Source organism: Pundamilia nyererei, unplaced genomic scaffold, assembly GCF_000239375.1.
Source record: "Pundamilia nyererei isolate P.nyererei 1_Seehausen unplaced genomic scaffold, PunNye1.0 scaffold00106, whole genome shotgun sequence".
Lineage (NCBI taxonomy): Eukaryota > Metazoa > Chordata > Actinopteri > Cichliformes > Cichlidae > Pundamilia > Pundamilia nyererei.
The window spans coordinates 1,756,279-1,772,290 of NW_005187507.1; the positions used below are offsets into that span (position 1 = coordinate 1,756,279).

The 16,012-nt window shown below is 43.8% G+C and overlaps 1 protein-coding gene across 4 annotated transcripts in view; it reads left to right on the forward strand.

The window, feature by feature from the left end:
- The window catches only part of nckap5l (NCK-associated protein 5-like), a 57,711-nt gene that overhangs the window by 34,962 nt on the left and 6,737 nt on the right, over window positions 1-16,012 (forward strand). For all 4 annotated transcript variants that reach the window (XM_005741031.2, XM_005741030.1, XM_005741033.1 and 1 more), the window contains exons 3-8: window positions 7,909-8,049; window positions 9,303-9,371; window positions 9,454-9,492; window positions 9,591-9,710; window positions 12,115-12,207; window positions 12,444-15,280. In XM_005741031.2, the coding sequence (XP_005741088.1) occupies window positions 7,909-8,049; window positions 9,303-9,371; window positions 9,454-9,492; window positions 9,591-9,710; window positions 12,115-12,207; window positions 12,444-15,280 (3,299 nt within the window). The remainder of the gene's footprint in view (window positions 1-7,908; window positions 8,050-9,302; window positions 9,372-9,453; window positions 9,493-9,590; window positions 9,711-12,114; window positions 12,208-12,443; window positions 15,281-16,012) is intronic.

The window sequence follows — 16,012 nt, forward strand, 5'->3', positions numbered from 1 at the left end:
AAAAAAAAAGAGCTGAGCAGAGCAGCAGCATCGACTCCGTTTGCATTCCCCTCGTGGTTTCTCTCTGACAGCACCAGCGGCTGTGAGTCTGTGGAAGGAGCTTGCTGGCACTGCTGCAGCCCCGCCGGGACCCACCGAGCCTCCTCTCCTCCGCCCTGTCAATGAGCCTCTGTGTGCACTTTCAGGCCAGTCACAGCCTCTTATACCACCCCCATCGTGACAATACCGCAGTTCAGAAAGCAGCCAGAAGTAGCCTCCCTCCCTCACTCCCTGTCTGTTAGTTCACCTCCCCCTCTCCGTGTTTCCCAAAGATGTTACAGCAAGTTTATCTCTGTAGTACCAACAACAGGGCAATGAATATGTGGCTTACTTTCGATATAAATCAACACTGAGACCGAAAATGAATAGCAGCGAAGCTTTTGATGCTTTTCCTTTTCATTGATGATCTGCTAACTGCATTTCTTTGGGTTATGGATTGTTAGCTGGACAAAACGGGGCAGCTACAGCTGAAATATTTCACAGTTTTGAGACACTTTGCAGATGAAACAATTTATCTGCAGATGAATGAAGCAGAAAAGCAGTCGGCGAGTGCATCGTCTGCCAAGGTCAGCGCTGCAGATCTGGTTCAAAATGTAACGAATTCTTCCTTTGCCCACCTTTTGGCTTTAGTAGTTTTTGTGTAGTCGTTCTGAAACCCCCTTAAAATTGCACAGTAAATGCCCACAATATGAGAAAGAAAACTTGTGCTTGGCAAGAAGGAAGAAAAATGTAAACCATAGAGAGAAAGGGAGAAAACACAAACAAGAAGCCAAAAGTTAGCATGGAGTGATGGTGTTTAAAGACATTAATAGTGAAAAGAAAGGGGAGTGGAGAGAAAATGGGCATCATGGGAAACCCCCCAGCAGCTTTATCCTATAGCAGCATAACTAAGAAATGCTTCTGATCCTGGTCTAACTATAAGTTTCATCAAAAAGGGAAGTTTTAAATCAGATCTTTAAAGCAGAGAGTGTTTCTGTCTCCCAAACTGGTTCCACAGGAGAGGAGCCTGAAAGCTGGAGGCTCTGCCTCCCATTCTACTTTTAGAAACTCCAAGAACCGCAAGTAAGCCTGCAGTCTGTGAGCGAAGCACTCTGCTGGGATAACATGATACTAAAAGGTTTTTAAGATGTGATGGAGGTTTGATCCTTCAGGACTTTGTATGTGAGAAGAAGGATTTTAAATTCAATTCTTAACAGGGAGCCAAGGAAGGGAAGCTAATGTGGGAGAAATACGATCCCGCTTTGTAGTCCAGATATTTCTGAGTGTGTTCAAAAACTGCATTAAAAGAGGTCGGTTAGTAAGAATACTTTTTTTTTTTTTAAATGATGTGAACACATTAGCCAAAATGCTGGGATTTTGTTTATCTGCTAGTCATTGATTAAAAGTGCAGAAATTAAAAAATAGAAGCCAATTTGTCATTAAATGATGGCTGATAGTTTAACTGTTTTCCACCTTGGATGCCTGCCTGGGGTAAAAAGTTGTTTCTCTTTTCTGAGCTGAATAGTTTGTCAGATTTCAGGCCTGCTTCCAGAACAAAATGACTGCGATTATTAGAGAGGGTTATCTCTGCCTGTACAGTTTACTGGGGCTAAACTGGAAAATCCCAGAACTTATTCTGAAGGTCATCAGACCGCATGTGTATTGAATATAAAGGTCGTCAAATTTCGTCTTCATGGGGGGAAAAGAGTTAAAGTTTGCTTCTTTTTTTTAAAACAAAGAATGTAAACAGATAATGGCAGCTGACGCAGCATGTCTGACATCAGTGGTCAATTTAGCTTCATAGCTGCATCAAACTACATCTACACCAGCCGCCTTCTGCTTTTGTGATGTTTGCAGTCGTACACAGAAAAAGCGGTCAGCGTCACGACAGTGAGTGAGCTGTTGTGGAAAGACTTGGTGGCATTTTTGTTTTGTCACACTTTATGAGGCGTATCAGTTGCAGCATCATTTTTTTTGTCCATTGTGACACAGTGTGCAAGATGAGATGATAAACTTTTTGTTCCAGTCTCAGACACCCTATGTGGTCCAGATTAGATGGGCTGATATCGTGTATTTTGAACCGGCATTAGCGTTAGAGCAGAATTCAAGTTTCTTCATGTCTAATATGAGAATCTACCATTGTAACAGTGGATCCAGGTTACAGTTACAGAGCTACAGCAGCGTCTACAGCTGTGGGGATGCATGCCAGCTAGAGGTGTTAGAGATTCTGTCTAAATCCCCAACACCGTTCTTCTACTTTTTTCTAGTAAAAGCTCCCTCAGACTTTGTTACATCATACAATAACATTTGAAAAAGTGTCTTATTGGCAATAACCTGGATAGAAGAGCACACAGTGGATGACTGTCAGTCATGGATTGGCCTCCCCAGAGCCTGGACCTCAACATTACTGAAGCAGTGTGGGATCATCCTGACAGAGCACTGAACAAAAGCAGATAAAAAAACAAAGAAAAGCTTTGAATGTCTTTTAAAAAAGCCTGGAAACTATTTCTGAAGACTATTTAAAGTACAAGAAAACTGCCTAAAAGAGGTCAGACTGTGTTGAATATTGACTTTTAGGCTTGTTAGAACTGTACAAACCTTAAACACTATAGTTCCATGTATGTTTGCACATATTTCAATAAGTCGCTGCACCTGTTTCCCATTATCTTAGGAAAATGTGATGAAATGGAAGGTGGGTCGAGACTTTTGCACAGCAGTTAGGGAAAAGCTGCTTCTGTGTTTAGCTTTATGGTAAATAATCTCTCTGTACAGTCTATAGCCGATTAGTCAATAGGCACACAATATATTTGCTGAGGAAAAAAAATTGATTGTTGATCAATTATTCGGTCATCGAACCTCAGCCTGGCTGCTTGTCGATGTGAAGATTTGCTGTTTTATGTCCCAAGAAGCTGAATACCGTAAATAAAAAAATAAAATAAAATAAAAAAAGAGCGTAACTCGTTCTAACAGATGCTTCTTTGCTGGTGGCTCTTTTTCGTTTTTTTTTTCCAGAGAGGCTTGTGACGTTATCTGTGCACTTCAAAAGAAAAACCACAGCAGCCAAGGCAAAACCACATTTTCGTGTTATATTTAGAGTCACTTTTGTTGTCTTTTGGTGCACACTGTAATTTCCATGTGAATGTTCGCAAACACACACACAGAGGGATGTGTGCATGCTTCTCCATCCTGCTGCCCGGAGCTTTGATGTGCATTAGTGAAGAGAAGATCTGGTATTTATAACCACTCAGCCATCCGTTTGACCTTGGATGCAGGAACGATACTAATATCTGCTTCCGTTCTTAGATGGGGTTCATTGATCATCCCTCCATTATACGTGTAGATTCGGCCGCGTGGAGTCGATCGCGGCTCAATAAGCAGCCTACACTTTGGATGGTGCTGCTCAGGTTTGTCAGTCGGCGTTCACAGCCCAGCGATGTTCGATAATCTTCCCGTAAACGCTTTGCAAACAGCTCCTGTTACACGAGGCCTGGTGGGTCTCTGCTGAGTTTTTATTTTTTATGTTTTTAAACTATTAGAAGCTACTGAACATTTCCAATCAGTGCTTTTAATTCTCTGTGCATTTGTTGAGTTCATATTTAAGGCTTGTTGTACTTCAATACTTTAATTTAATGTCCAATAACGTGACATTAAAATGATGCATTTTTTGGCACTTGACATTGGAGTTGGTGTCCACAAACATCTCTGCAATGTCTTAATATACGGCTCTAATCCATCAGTAACATGATGACACGTTTGTGAAACAGCTCACAGATTCTCAGTGTGTTTGTTTGTTTTTAAATGACTTCGGCTTCTCATCGTTTATTTTATAATGCAGCGATACAGCTTTTTCCCATGACCACCTTCAAGTCCGAGGCCATTGTTCTCAGCTAGGAAAGGGTGGAGTGGCTACTCCGGGTCAGGGATGCTTTGCTGCACCACATGGAGGAGTTTAAGTATCTTTTACATGAGTTAGGGAGGAAGAGAAGATGGCTATACCAGTCTGCTTGTCCAGAGAGGTGTGTGTGAAAGTAAAGCTGTTGATTTAAAGGTCAGTCTACCTCTCTAACCTCACCTATGGCCTCGAACTCCGAGCGATGACCAAAAAAATCGCTGATACAAACGATGAATTTTAGATTTCCCTGAAGGTCGGTGGGCTTCATCCTTAGAGATGAGGTGAGGAGTCATTTGTTAGGGACTCAGAGTAGGGCCACTACTCCTTCATATAGAAACCAGCAATCTGAGGTGGTTCAAGCATCTCCTGGGCACCTCCTGGGTGAGATGTTGCAGGCGTGACCTACTGGGCGGAGGGCGGAGGATACAGGAACTGGAGGAAGTTACTGGGCTTCTCTGCTTATGGGCTGGATGGATGGTATTTATAGGTTCATGTTAATCACTTTAAATTCTTCAGACTAGTCTCCTTTAAGCTCAGTGTAGGTCATTATTGCATGCTGCTGCTGTTTACCGGCTCCGTCTGAGTGCACCTCCTTTTGCTGCTCCTCACACACACTGTGTGTGTGACGTGTAGCTGACAAGAGACGGGTGAAGTGAAATAATAAAAATAACTGAGTTGACAACATAACGACATGTTAGTGTGAGTGTAGTAAAAACTTCCCGACAAGTGTCAAACCAAATATAATGAAAGAAGAAGTGAGAGAGAGACAAACGGTCGTTCTTGTATCTTTTCAGCCACTCGCTCGACCTCAGTTTGTGGTTAAGTGAAAAACTTTTATACAAATAGAAGTTGTTGATATATCAGCTTAAATTTCTCTAAACTGCTGACCTTTGCTGTTTCCTTCATGTTGCATGAGTTTCTCTGCTGCAAACCAGAGCACTGTTTGTCACTCATAACCAATCCAGCTTTACAGCAACCAACTGGAGCTTTATAGCATTTTCTTCCAAAATAAAAGTCCCCCATTTTTCTCTGTTAATATTGTAGTGACAAACACACATTTTATAGAATATTGAAAGGGATACCCTCTCTTTAAGTTTAAAAACTAAAAAGTTACACCCCATCCACGTCCTTTTTTTTTTACTCATCACAAACAAGGAAATACTTCATCTCAGTCACTGGTGGGAACAGCAAACCCAGTTTCATGCTGCAGGTGTCTAAAGTTAAATTATTTTCACTTTAATAAAGAAGTTTGGTAATAATTTTTCTCTTTCCGTCACTTTTTGCTGCACTCGGCATGAGTCTGTCAACAGGAGGGCGCAGTGCTGCGAAGCTGGAGGCGTGCAGCAGTCGCCTGGAGCTCTTCATCTAACAGCTCACCGTGGCTCCTTCTCTGACTGTTACTAATGCAAAAATCTCAGACTGATTCACTGATGGCTGTAAGCTCACTGCTGACGAGCACCTCGCATTTCCTGTGGCTACTTTATAATGAGCATCAACTCGGGTTTCGATAGCAGCAGAAGAAAATGTTCTGTTTGCTTCAATGATGGCTTTTCTGGGAATGTCGCCGCCAACGCTAGTTGTTAATCCTTAAAATTTATAAGCTTTGCAATACTTTCATCATTAGCTTAGGCTAATCATTATCGTTGTATTACCTCAGCAGGCCATAGATGGTGAATCCTAGTGTCAAACTTTAGATTTTGGCCACTGCCGTGTTAGTTTGCAGAGGTCTGGATAGAGGATGGAGGCTACGGTGGAAGTCTGAGGTCTGGGACTCAAGTCTGAGGTCCAGTCAAGTGGCCATGAGAGGAACTGCATTTGTTGCCACTCTTGCACTGGCTTCATTTCTCAGCCCTCGACGTTGCAGTTTAGATTGAACAGATATTTTGTTTTGTTTTTTTCAAAAAATGGCAGTTGTCACTTTATCAGCTAGTTGGTGATACTCTGCTGCATTTAGCAACCAAAACAAGAATAGAATAGAATAGAATAGAAATAGAATAGAAATAGAATAATCCTTTAATTGTCCCACAAGGGGAAATTTGGTTGTAACAGCAGCAAAAAAATAACACATATACAAACAGAACAGGACACAGGGCATAGAACAGACCCACACACAGTTTTGACATATTTACATCATGGACAATAGTTACCAAAACAGAGTACTGCACAATTCTTAAAATTAAAGTACAGATAAGTGTTTAAATAGTCAAGAATATTTGGAATAATTGGAAAAGAACAGATTGTGTATTGTACCCGTGCATTTAAAAAGTAGAAATGTAACTTCCAATAAGTTAGTATATATAGATTGAAAACTGATTTAAAAGGAAGAATCAGGTGTAACTTTGTGTTAAAAACACTAATAAAGGAGTGGAAGGACAAATCTTTTACCTAACCATAGTCATCGGGAGTAAATCGTGTGTTTCTTTGGGACTATTTTCATCCTTGGATTAATCCAGATTTGTTTCTCCGGTGAGTATTTATGGCAGCAGGAGGGTGCATATAAGGCTGATGGTAGAAAGCAAAGGCGTCACCCTGTATAACAGTAAGGGTGAAGTGGTGTGGATAGCGCAGTGAATATTACCTGAACTGTTTTGGTTGAATAATAAAGAAAGATTTCAAATAATACGACCTTACATGCCAACTTCAGGTTTTCAGGCTCAAAATATGTTTCAGGAAACAGAACTGAGGTTGGACACTGTGCCCTGAATATTAGAGCCTCTCTGCATGCGTTAAGTGCACACGGCGGTTTGTTTGTGTGTCACCTGTCCGTGTCAGGAAGACAGGAAAGTGTGCCAGGTCCTGATTGGCCTCCAGCCACAGAATCAGCCTTGTTTCATCCGCTCTAATGACTCTTTAAGATGTGGCTTTTGGATCTGGGTCCACTTTGTCACACCTACTTCCTGTGTCTCTCTCTCTCTCTGTACTCTGAGACACACCTGGAGCCGTGCCTGATGGACTGGTGCTCAGCCATATGCCCCGCAGTGTGCCATGCTCGCAGACTCGGGCAGCCGGTTTGCTCAGCGTGGAGCTGCACGTCGATCTGTGGATTTACTGAAGCAGTGCAATATGGACACAAAGGCTTATCTCTGTCCAGAGTGTCTGAAACAACGCATGATCCATGGATTAATGTATTTGTGGAGCGATCCTCGATATGTAGTAGGTACTGCGATGCGGAGGCAGTAACAGGCTGCTCACGCGTGGAGTGTAGAGGGCTTCACTCTGAAGTGGTGTTGAAACGAGACGCTGCTGCTGTCAGAGTACAGACAGAGTTTAATGGTGGTAATAACGTTAACGTCACTCCTGGAGATGAAAACAGGGTTTGATGTAAAACAGGCCTCGGTGCAGTTTACTGGTATCCCCGGTGTTTGTTTTGGTTTGCTTGGAGAGCCAGACGGGTGGAGTTTACAGCAACAGCACAAATAAGACGCAGGCAGCAGGAACTGAGACAACATGAAATGACTGATTGATTAACAGCAGTGTGTCAGACGTGACAATTTCATGGTTTCCTTTTTATTCACCATACATACAACAAATCGGACGATAAGGGTTATTTTTAGTATTTATTGCTGGGCAGAAGTTGTCGAGTTGGTCTGTGTTTGGATTGTTAGTCGAAAGAAGTGCTTCAGTTACTTCATGACTCTTTAGTTTAAAAAAAAAAAAGTAAATCGAACACTCTCTGTTTCATTGCTTTTCAAATTACTCCACATCATCACCTGAGAGATTGCCAGTTAGCATCACAACTGTCAGTTTGTCATTTTATTTATTTTTCTCTGTATTTTTTGACAGCTCAGAGCTGCAAACTTTAACATTTCCATTTCTGAAAGCACAGAAGGATGGGCTCAATCTTGCTGGTGCCTCATTATGACTTATTTTGGTCTACACTGTGTGATTTCTCCACAAATAAGATGAACCGTATGTAGACGCCCCACCGAGCGACTGACGTTTTTGGTCTCATGCTTTCAGATTAATCGTAATGTGGTAACAACCTTCATTTCTTGCAGATGAAAACAATGTCTGATGAGACAGAACAGAGAATGTGCGACGAGGATTTCGGTTCGGACGAGGAAGGCGAGGAGGGAGACGTGGAGTCTTACCTGGAGGACAACAGCAGCGAGCTCATGGACCGACTGAGAGAGCTGGAGGTGAGGGAGCGAAAGACTCGCCGTCCTCTTTGGGATCATTGACAACTCAAACCACCTCCACCAGTGGCAGCGACACACGTTTGTCTGCTGTTTCCCGTTAGTTCTGTGGAGATTTCTTACATACAAAAGCAACTGCAGGCAATAAATTGTCATTGATGTTGGTATTATTTTAGACCACACAATCTGGGCCATAAGAGACAATTCAAGCGGTCGTTTTGGGTGCACAGCTCTGGCCACATAAACCCAGATGTTGAATGTTGACTTTGTGAAGGCTTCAAATTGAAATTTAAAATGTAAAAATAAATCTAAAGGTGGTGATATCAAAGGAAAGAAACTGCTCACAAAGACTGCAATGATTTATTGATATTGATTTAAGTTTACACTTCTTTGCTAATGTTCTAAAGGACAAAGTTACAGTTATTCACTTTCTTGCTGATAGATGAGCACATTGCACACTCCAGTATAACTCTACAGGTAGCAGCTGGTTAGCTTTGACTGGAATTGCGGAAGCTACTCACCACCTAGCTCTCCTTAAAGCTAACAAAATCTTTTTGTTGGGGATTAGCAGGCTGCTTGAAGGAAGCTTGCCTTGATACGTTTATCGATGTGACATATTTACATGTGTCCACGTGGGTGGATTTTAAAATAAATTGTTGAGGGTGGGCAGGTAATATGTGGCAAAAGCACCTGTGTTAGTGCAGACAAACCAGTAGCTTTACCCAGACTTCCTGTTTTCTCTCAAATAAAAGAATCTATGTTTGACCAAAATGATTTAATTCTAATATTTTGGTTTCTGGAACATTATTAGCAGAATGGGCGCAGAGACACACGTTTAAAACTTGAAGATATATATTTGCTTTTCATTGGGACTTTAAGCCACAAAAACAGTGTGAAAACAGCCAATTGCCATTTTACTGTGCCTAATCTTGCATACTGTTTCTTGACTGGAATCAGTAACTTCCTCAGGCCTCTTCTGTTTGAGTCTTGGTAATAAGCTCATTACACCAAATGTCAAATGGCTCCTAAAGGCTTTGCTTCTAACAGGTTTTTCTGGTTGGATGATAATGAAAACATCGAAATTGTGTTTTATGTTACAACATCTGTTTTTTTGCATTGTAATGTTATATGTGGGAAATTACTGCACTGGACTGCAGTGGTAGTTTTGGTGTCTGCTGGGTACTAAGCATATACTGGGACCTTTGAATGTTTTTTTTTTTCATGTTTACATGATTTATTCATCATTTGCTTCGCAGGCAGAGAATTCAGCTCTCGTGCTGGCCAATGAGAGTCAGAGAGAAGCTTACGAGAGATGCTTGGATGAGGTGAGTCCACGATGAAAGTTATAAAATCTGCAAAGTCACTCACGAAACGTAAACTCATGTAAATGCTTTCTCACGCTATCAGGTTGCCAACCATGTGGTCCAAGCTCTGCTGAATCAAAAGGTAACTTAAAGTTAAATATCTATATTTAGGTTTGATTTATCTTGGATTATAGACTCAGCGCCATCCATCGTGTCTCACTGCTCTGTGTCTGTGAACAGGATCTGAGGGAGGAGTGCATCAAGCTGAAGATGTTGGTGTTTGACCTGGAGAGACAGAACCGAGCGCTGTGTGAGCTTTTTCAGCAGAAACTACCCAACCACCCCACCGCTCACTACCAGGTAACAAACTCAGTTTCTTCTCTATTTAGACAAAAAAATATTAAAAATATAATTATTTCTGCTGCAGGCTGCACAAAGCTTAGCCGGCAGGCTGTGAGTGCACTGATGGTTCTGTTTCTGCTGGTGTGCATATTGCAAATTAAATGAGCTAGAGGCACGAGTCTGTGTGCAGAGCCATCTCTGCAGTCCACCAGTATGAAAGCATCAGATTCCCAGTGCAGAACACTAAGGAAAATCTTTTTTTCTTCAGCCACTCCTATACTCATAACCTGCTGTGTTTGGAGCTGCTGGTAAACATAAAATAGAGGACTGAGTCTTTGTGCCGGACCATCTCTAAAGTCGCCTTTACAGCCACAGGATTTCTAAGCGGCAAAGATTGTTGCATCAGTTGGAAAACAAAAGACATTTTTACCAAAGACTGTAACAGAAACCCTCCATTGTGTTTCTATAATTCCTGTGTTACGTATTTGTTACGACACACAGTATTAAAATGCGTCACTGTTCCTAATTTTCTGTCATGTACCGGTATACATTTCATATATACTGTTTATACATGAAAATTATGAGGTCATTGTATCTACAAGTAATTCCAACAAGTAATTCCCTGTTTCAGACATTTTTTTCTCCTCTTTTCTGTATGATGTCAGTCCCTGATATGGTCATCTCGGGCACAGGGCTCTGGCTAAACGTCCACCTATTGTTCAAACTTGTGTTTGAGAATGTTGGCTTAAAGGGAGAGGAGATATAATGGCTCGTTTCAGAGAGCAGGTGCACCAAAGGCTCAGTATGAGATAAATGAAGATTATCTTGAAGTGTAAGAGTCCAATAATAATAATATAGACCTGGAAAACATTAAAGGTCCACCTTAAAAGAAGATTGCTGTGAAGCAAATGTCCCTTATGGTTATGGTTCTGTGTTCGTGTCACTATTGACAGTGTGTGAAGTAAAATCACAAAGCAAACACCTGAATCTAGGACCCAAGTGGCTATCAGCTGGACTGGATTTTATCCAGTACGTTTTTATGAGTTTGCCAGTTGTGGAGATTTAATGTCTGCTTTCTTTTGAATATAATGGAACTAAATGGCACTTTGCTGATGGTTTAGCAAAGCACAAGAAATATATTTATTTATCCTAAGACCCGAACTCTTCCACAGCATGCATTGTTAATTTCTCTTTGATATTTGGGCTGATTGGGACGGGATGAATGTACGAACAAAGAATTACCAGATTTTTTTTTTTACCTAATTTTTAATTTCTAAGAAAATAAGAGCCACATATGAGGATATTCATTTAAAATTTTGATAGAACAGTAGCAGTATAATGTCCTCGTAAGTGGATATCAGGCCCTTGTAGAGCAAAATTGAGTATTTTAGTCTAAATAACCCAAAATGTGATGTCCACATATGTGGACGCCAGGTCCTAGGAGGTTAAAAAGCATGCACGCTTTTTGTTATGATGATCTGATTTATCAAAAAGACCTTGTTGTGAACACTTTCATTTTTCTTTCTATTGTTTTCATTTGCCAACCAAAACAAGCACCCATGTAGCTAATATTACAGCTCAGCTGAGGGAAATGCACTCGATACCTACATCCTGTTGCACTGTTGCTGGTGGATGAGCAGCAATGCGCTTCCTTCAGCGATAAAGTTGGCAGATGTTATTTTGATAGAAGGAAAATAGTTGCTTTAGAAAACTAGACACATAGTTTAGTTTAGCTTTTTATAAGCCCGGGTCATTATTTCTGGAAAGACACTGCTGCGGAGGATATTTTTAGTGGTCTGAACACCACTGGCTGAGTGCTTTTTAGCTCCATTATCGTGAAGAAACGGCACACGTCTTTGCCTTTGTTCCATATTTATCCCCCACTTGCCACCCTCTCAGTGCTTCTCACATTGCAAATCCATAATAAATAAAGTTAGAATTTTTCACTCGTCATTCTAACACGTCTTGTCTTTGCCTGCACTTCCTTCTTTCCTCAGCGTGGTTCTTAAATTATATCTTTACTTTGATTTCTTTTCTCTACCAGCCTTAACAGGCAGGACTGCACACTCAGTCAGTTTGCAGTTTGTCTGCAAACTGTCACAGCGGCGCTCATTTGAACTACTTTAACTGCTTAATAACGGAATTTAATAATTGATTATATTTTATTGGGGTTTTTTAATGCAAGGTATCCAATAATGTCTCAGTATATTTTAAGAACCTGTGTGTTAGTGCAGCGCTGAAGCTGCTGATTTTTCGTTATTTTTCCAACGACAGTGGGCCTGAACGGAGCTCGCTCTTTTCACCTGTACTCTAAATAGTTTCTGCCGATGCCAGGACAATATAGCTCTCAGTCGTCTGTGTATATAATAGCCTGTAGCGTATACAGTCTCATCATAATTGCCTCATGAATCTCCTGTTACAGGTTCAGGCGGGACCGCTCCCAGACTACAATGCACAGCTGCACAATGACTCGGCCAAACAGGTGGAGCCGGCACAGACTGAAGCACAAGCCAAGGTGACTGTTACAAACCATAAGAGCCTCTGAATCAGACAAAAATCCCCATCTGCGTGTGATGTTTGAACCGCTCTGACATTTGCTTTGCTTTCAACTATTGTGCTTTAAAAAAAGACTCCACTTCTAATCTCCCTCGCCCTCTTTCCTGTACGCATGCACTCAAAGGTCCCGATGAATTAAGCTGTTTGGCTCTCTCCGTGAACTGTATACTGATGGTAATCTGTGTCTGTCCACAGGGAAATGGCTACCGCACACAACATGCCTCGCCGGGCCCTCGTGGCCCCGCCGCCAACATGGAGGCCCTGTCTCCCTTCTTCAAGAAGAAAGCACACATCCTGGAGGTCCTGCGCAAAATGGAGGAGACGGACCCCCTCAAGTTCCACCCATCCACGACGAGCTTGTCTTTCTGCGACTACAGCCAGGTGCTCATGTCCACAGAGGCTGTTTTGGCTTCTGCGGACCCCCTCCCGCTGCAGTGCAAATCCCACCACACACACTGCCACTGCTCCTGCTCGGACACAGACACACACCAGCATGTGAATGGTGACGGAGCAGTGAAGTGTGAGGGGGGGAACACCTGCTGTTTACACTGCAAGAGGAGCCCAGAGAGCCCTCCAAAGCCATGCAACCATGTCTGTAGTCCTTCAAAAGCCACCCAGAGCCATATAGTTCCTGCAGCTGCTATGAGTGAATGTCACAGTAAGACCAGAGCGGGAGAGTCTAAACAGAGCACCAAGAATGAAGCCAACCAGCAACCAGCGGGCGCCGCCGCCGCCCACTCATCCATCGCAGAAGCAGCCAGTCAGAATCTGGAAGGAGAGGAGGATAACTCGGAGCTAAACGCTAGTGCCTCTGAAGAGCTCACTGGTTTCTGTGCCACCTCCCACCTGCCTAGTTCTGCACAGGAGGCCCACTGTGACTTGGATACAAGCGATGGCGTTCCCAATGGTTTGGCGCTCTCATTTGGTGATGAACCCTCAGCCGTCCCTGAGAAAGACGGCACAGATCCGGAGGCTTCCTGTGTAAGAGCCAGCGCATCCGTCAGCCCCAGTCCCTCCTGTCTCAGCGACGTTAAAGCCGCTGCCATCAACTCCCCATCCAAACTGCTCAAGTTCTTAAAGATTCCCTCGATGGGGGAGAAGTCGCAGGCTCCCACCTCTTCTGTCCGCCTGAGCCCTCAGCTCACTCGCAACTCCAGGATCCCCTGCCGCACCAATAACTACGAGGTTTACCACTCGCCTGTTCCCACACGCAGAGCGACCACCACTGAGAGGTGCAGGCAGCCCCCTCCTCCACCCGCCCGGTCCGAGTCGTACCCCGCCACACACTCGGCACCAACTTCCCCTCCACAGCCCGAAGACACCTGCTCCCCACCCGCTAAGGAAATAAGCTATAGCAGCCTGTCTGCACCTAAACCCACTGTGGGCTCAAAGATCGGCGCTCCCTCCTCCTCACCCAAAGTTTCTCAGAGGGTCCCTCATTATGAAAATGTCTGTGACATGTCCATCGGCTCTAAAGAGGAGGAACCAACCCAGGGTCAGGAGAAAAGAACCACTCTTCCATCTCAAACTAAGGCAAACGCTGGTGAGAGGAAGCTTGTTAAATCGCTACCAGAAAGCGTCCTGAATCCCGCGCCTCAGCGAAAGCAGTCGTCCTCATCGACATCAGAGTCTACATCAGATGATGAAGAGGATTCAGACAGCCCTGTGTGGGTTAATCATCACAGCCTACCCAACTCCTCTGCCCTCAGCAAAGCTCAGAGCAAAACTAACTACTCACAAACCAGAGAGAAGCAGGATGGGCACACACGGGAGGTGAACATAGCGAGCTCTGAGGTCACTCAGGGTCCGCCTGCACCTCCAACCAGGAGGAGTGACTCCTCGTCCATTCCCAAGAGGCCTACGGTTGGGGCGGCGAGATCTCAGGCCGACTCGAGTCACCACGCTTTCAAAGACAGACTGGCTACGCTCGGCAAGCTGAGGAGCTCGGAGGATTTACAAGGCGGCCTCAGGCCCACCGATGCGGTGAATGAAGGCACCTACGGAGAAGAAAGAGGCAAGACGGCAGAGATCCACAAGGAGGAACAGAGACATTCAAAGTTCACAGACTCTTCGGACGGTAAGCCTAAAGGTAGCAGTGGTGGTTTGAAGTATCCGGGGTCATCTCAGCTCTATGAGCAGCCAGTAAAATCTTCTGGTCCCGCACTGGTTAAACAAGAACTCTGTGTGACCAAGCCAGAGGGACCGAAGAGTAAAATGGGCCTGCCGTCACCCAACACAGATGCTCCCCAGGTACTACGCAACAACATCAAGTGTCCTGGCTCCCTGAATCTGGCCTACAACGTTAAAGCCAGCATCGCTCCTCACAGTAGCAACAGCCCCAACAAAATCCCTCCAAAGTCACCGTCCAAACCTTGCCAAGGCCCGTCCGTCCACAGAGGGGGCAAGTCCGCAGAGGCCCCGCGTTACTCATCCAAGTCAGAGGAGAGGACCAAGATCAGCGGGAAAGGGAAAAAGAATCCAATGTACGGAGACAGCCTCCCGCCTCCTCCTCCGAGACCTCCGGCATCTGAGGTGGAGAAGCCGTCGCTGCCGGTCCCCACCCTGCAATCCGCCATCGAGCAGAAGGTGATGAAGGGCATCGAGGAGAACGTGCTGAAACTTCAGGAGCAGGACAGAGGAGGGCAGGGTGGAGAGGTCAAGCAGAAGGCCTCCAATGGCATCGCAAGCTGGTTCGGCCTGAAGAAGAGCAAACTCCCCGCGCTGAGCCGCAAGACCGACGGCACTAAAGCAAAGGAGGAGAAGAAGGAGTGGAAGATAAACATTCCCTCGGTCGGCAGGGACTCTGTGAAAATGGCCTCCAGGTGTAAAGAAGGCGTGGAAGGTCTGAACATCTCGACTCTGATGGAGAAGGCCGAGGGGCTGAGGAGAGCCCTGGAGGAGGAGCGGGCCTATGTGGAGAGATCAGGCAGGGGTCACTCGTGTGAGGTGGTGATGGATCAAGCTCAGGGACAGCTGGCGGTCATGTACAGGGGAGCGCGCTCTGACAACTTCATGCAACAGCTGCTAAACAGGTGAGGACTCAAGAAAGGACATCAGAGATGTAATATTTTAAGAAAGTACACTTCTTCTTTCTTCCTGGCAGAGATGTAAGCCGCTTTTAGTACATGCAAAATCAATTATAGACGTTGGTCTCAACTCAAGAATTATTTTCTGTAGAAGCCAAGTAGCATTTGAATACTAATCGCAAGCACCAGCCTGGAGCAGCTTTTTGCATATGTATATATATCCAGGGATTAAGATCACTGTAAACATCCTTTAAAAAAAAGAAACTGCTGAAATACGACAACTTGCACTAAGTGCTGAGAGATTTTATTTAATGTGAGTCTTTCAAAAAAAAGTTAATCAGTAATAATCTGACCAGCTCCCCTTGTCCTTTTTATTTATTAACTTTCATTAATACCAAATACCTTGAATAATGAATGAAAGGTAGCCCAGTCTTCTGCCTAATAAATGATGAAATTCACGGTGCAGACAGTGCAAGTGTCCTCCTGCATGCTGATGACGGTCATTAATTAAATACGTTTTAAAATCCATAATTAATGCAGGAAGAAAACAGGAAACTTTCCACTGAGATATATCATCCCAGCGTTTTCCAGCAGTGACGGCTCTTCCTCTCCTACACCAACTATCACATGAATGCTGCTTTTTATGTAAAACGTCTTCAATGTCTAAATAAAGGAATCAAAGACGTCGTCATTATTTTTTTTAATCAGCCTGTGTGTGGTTTAAAAACAAAACAAATC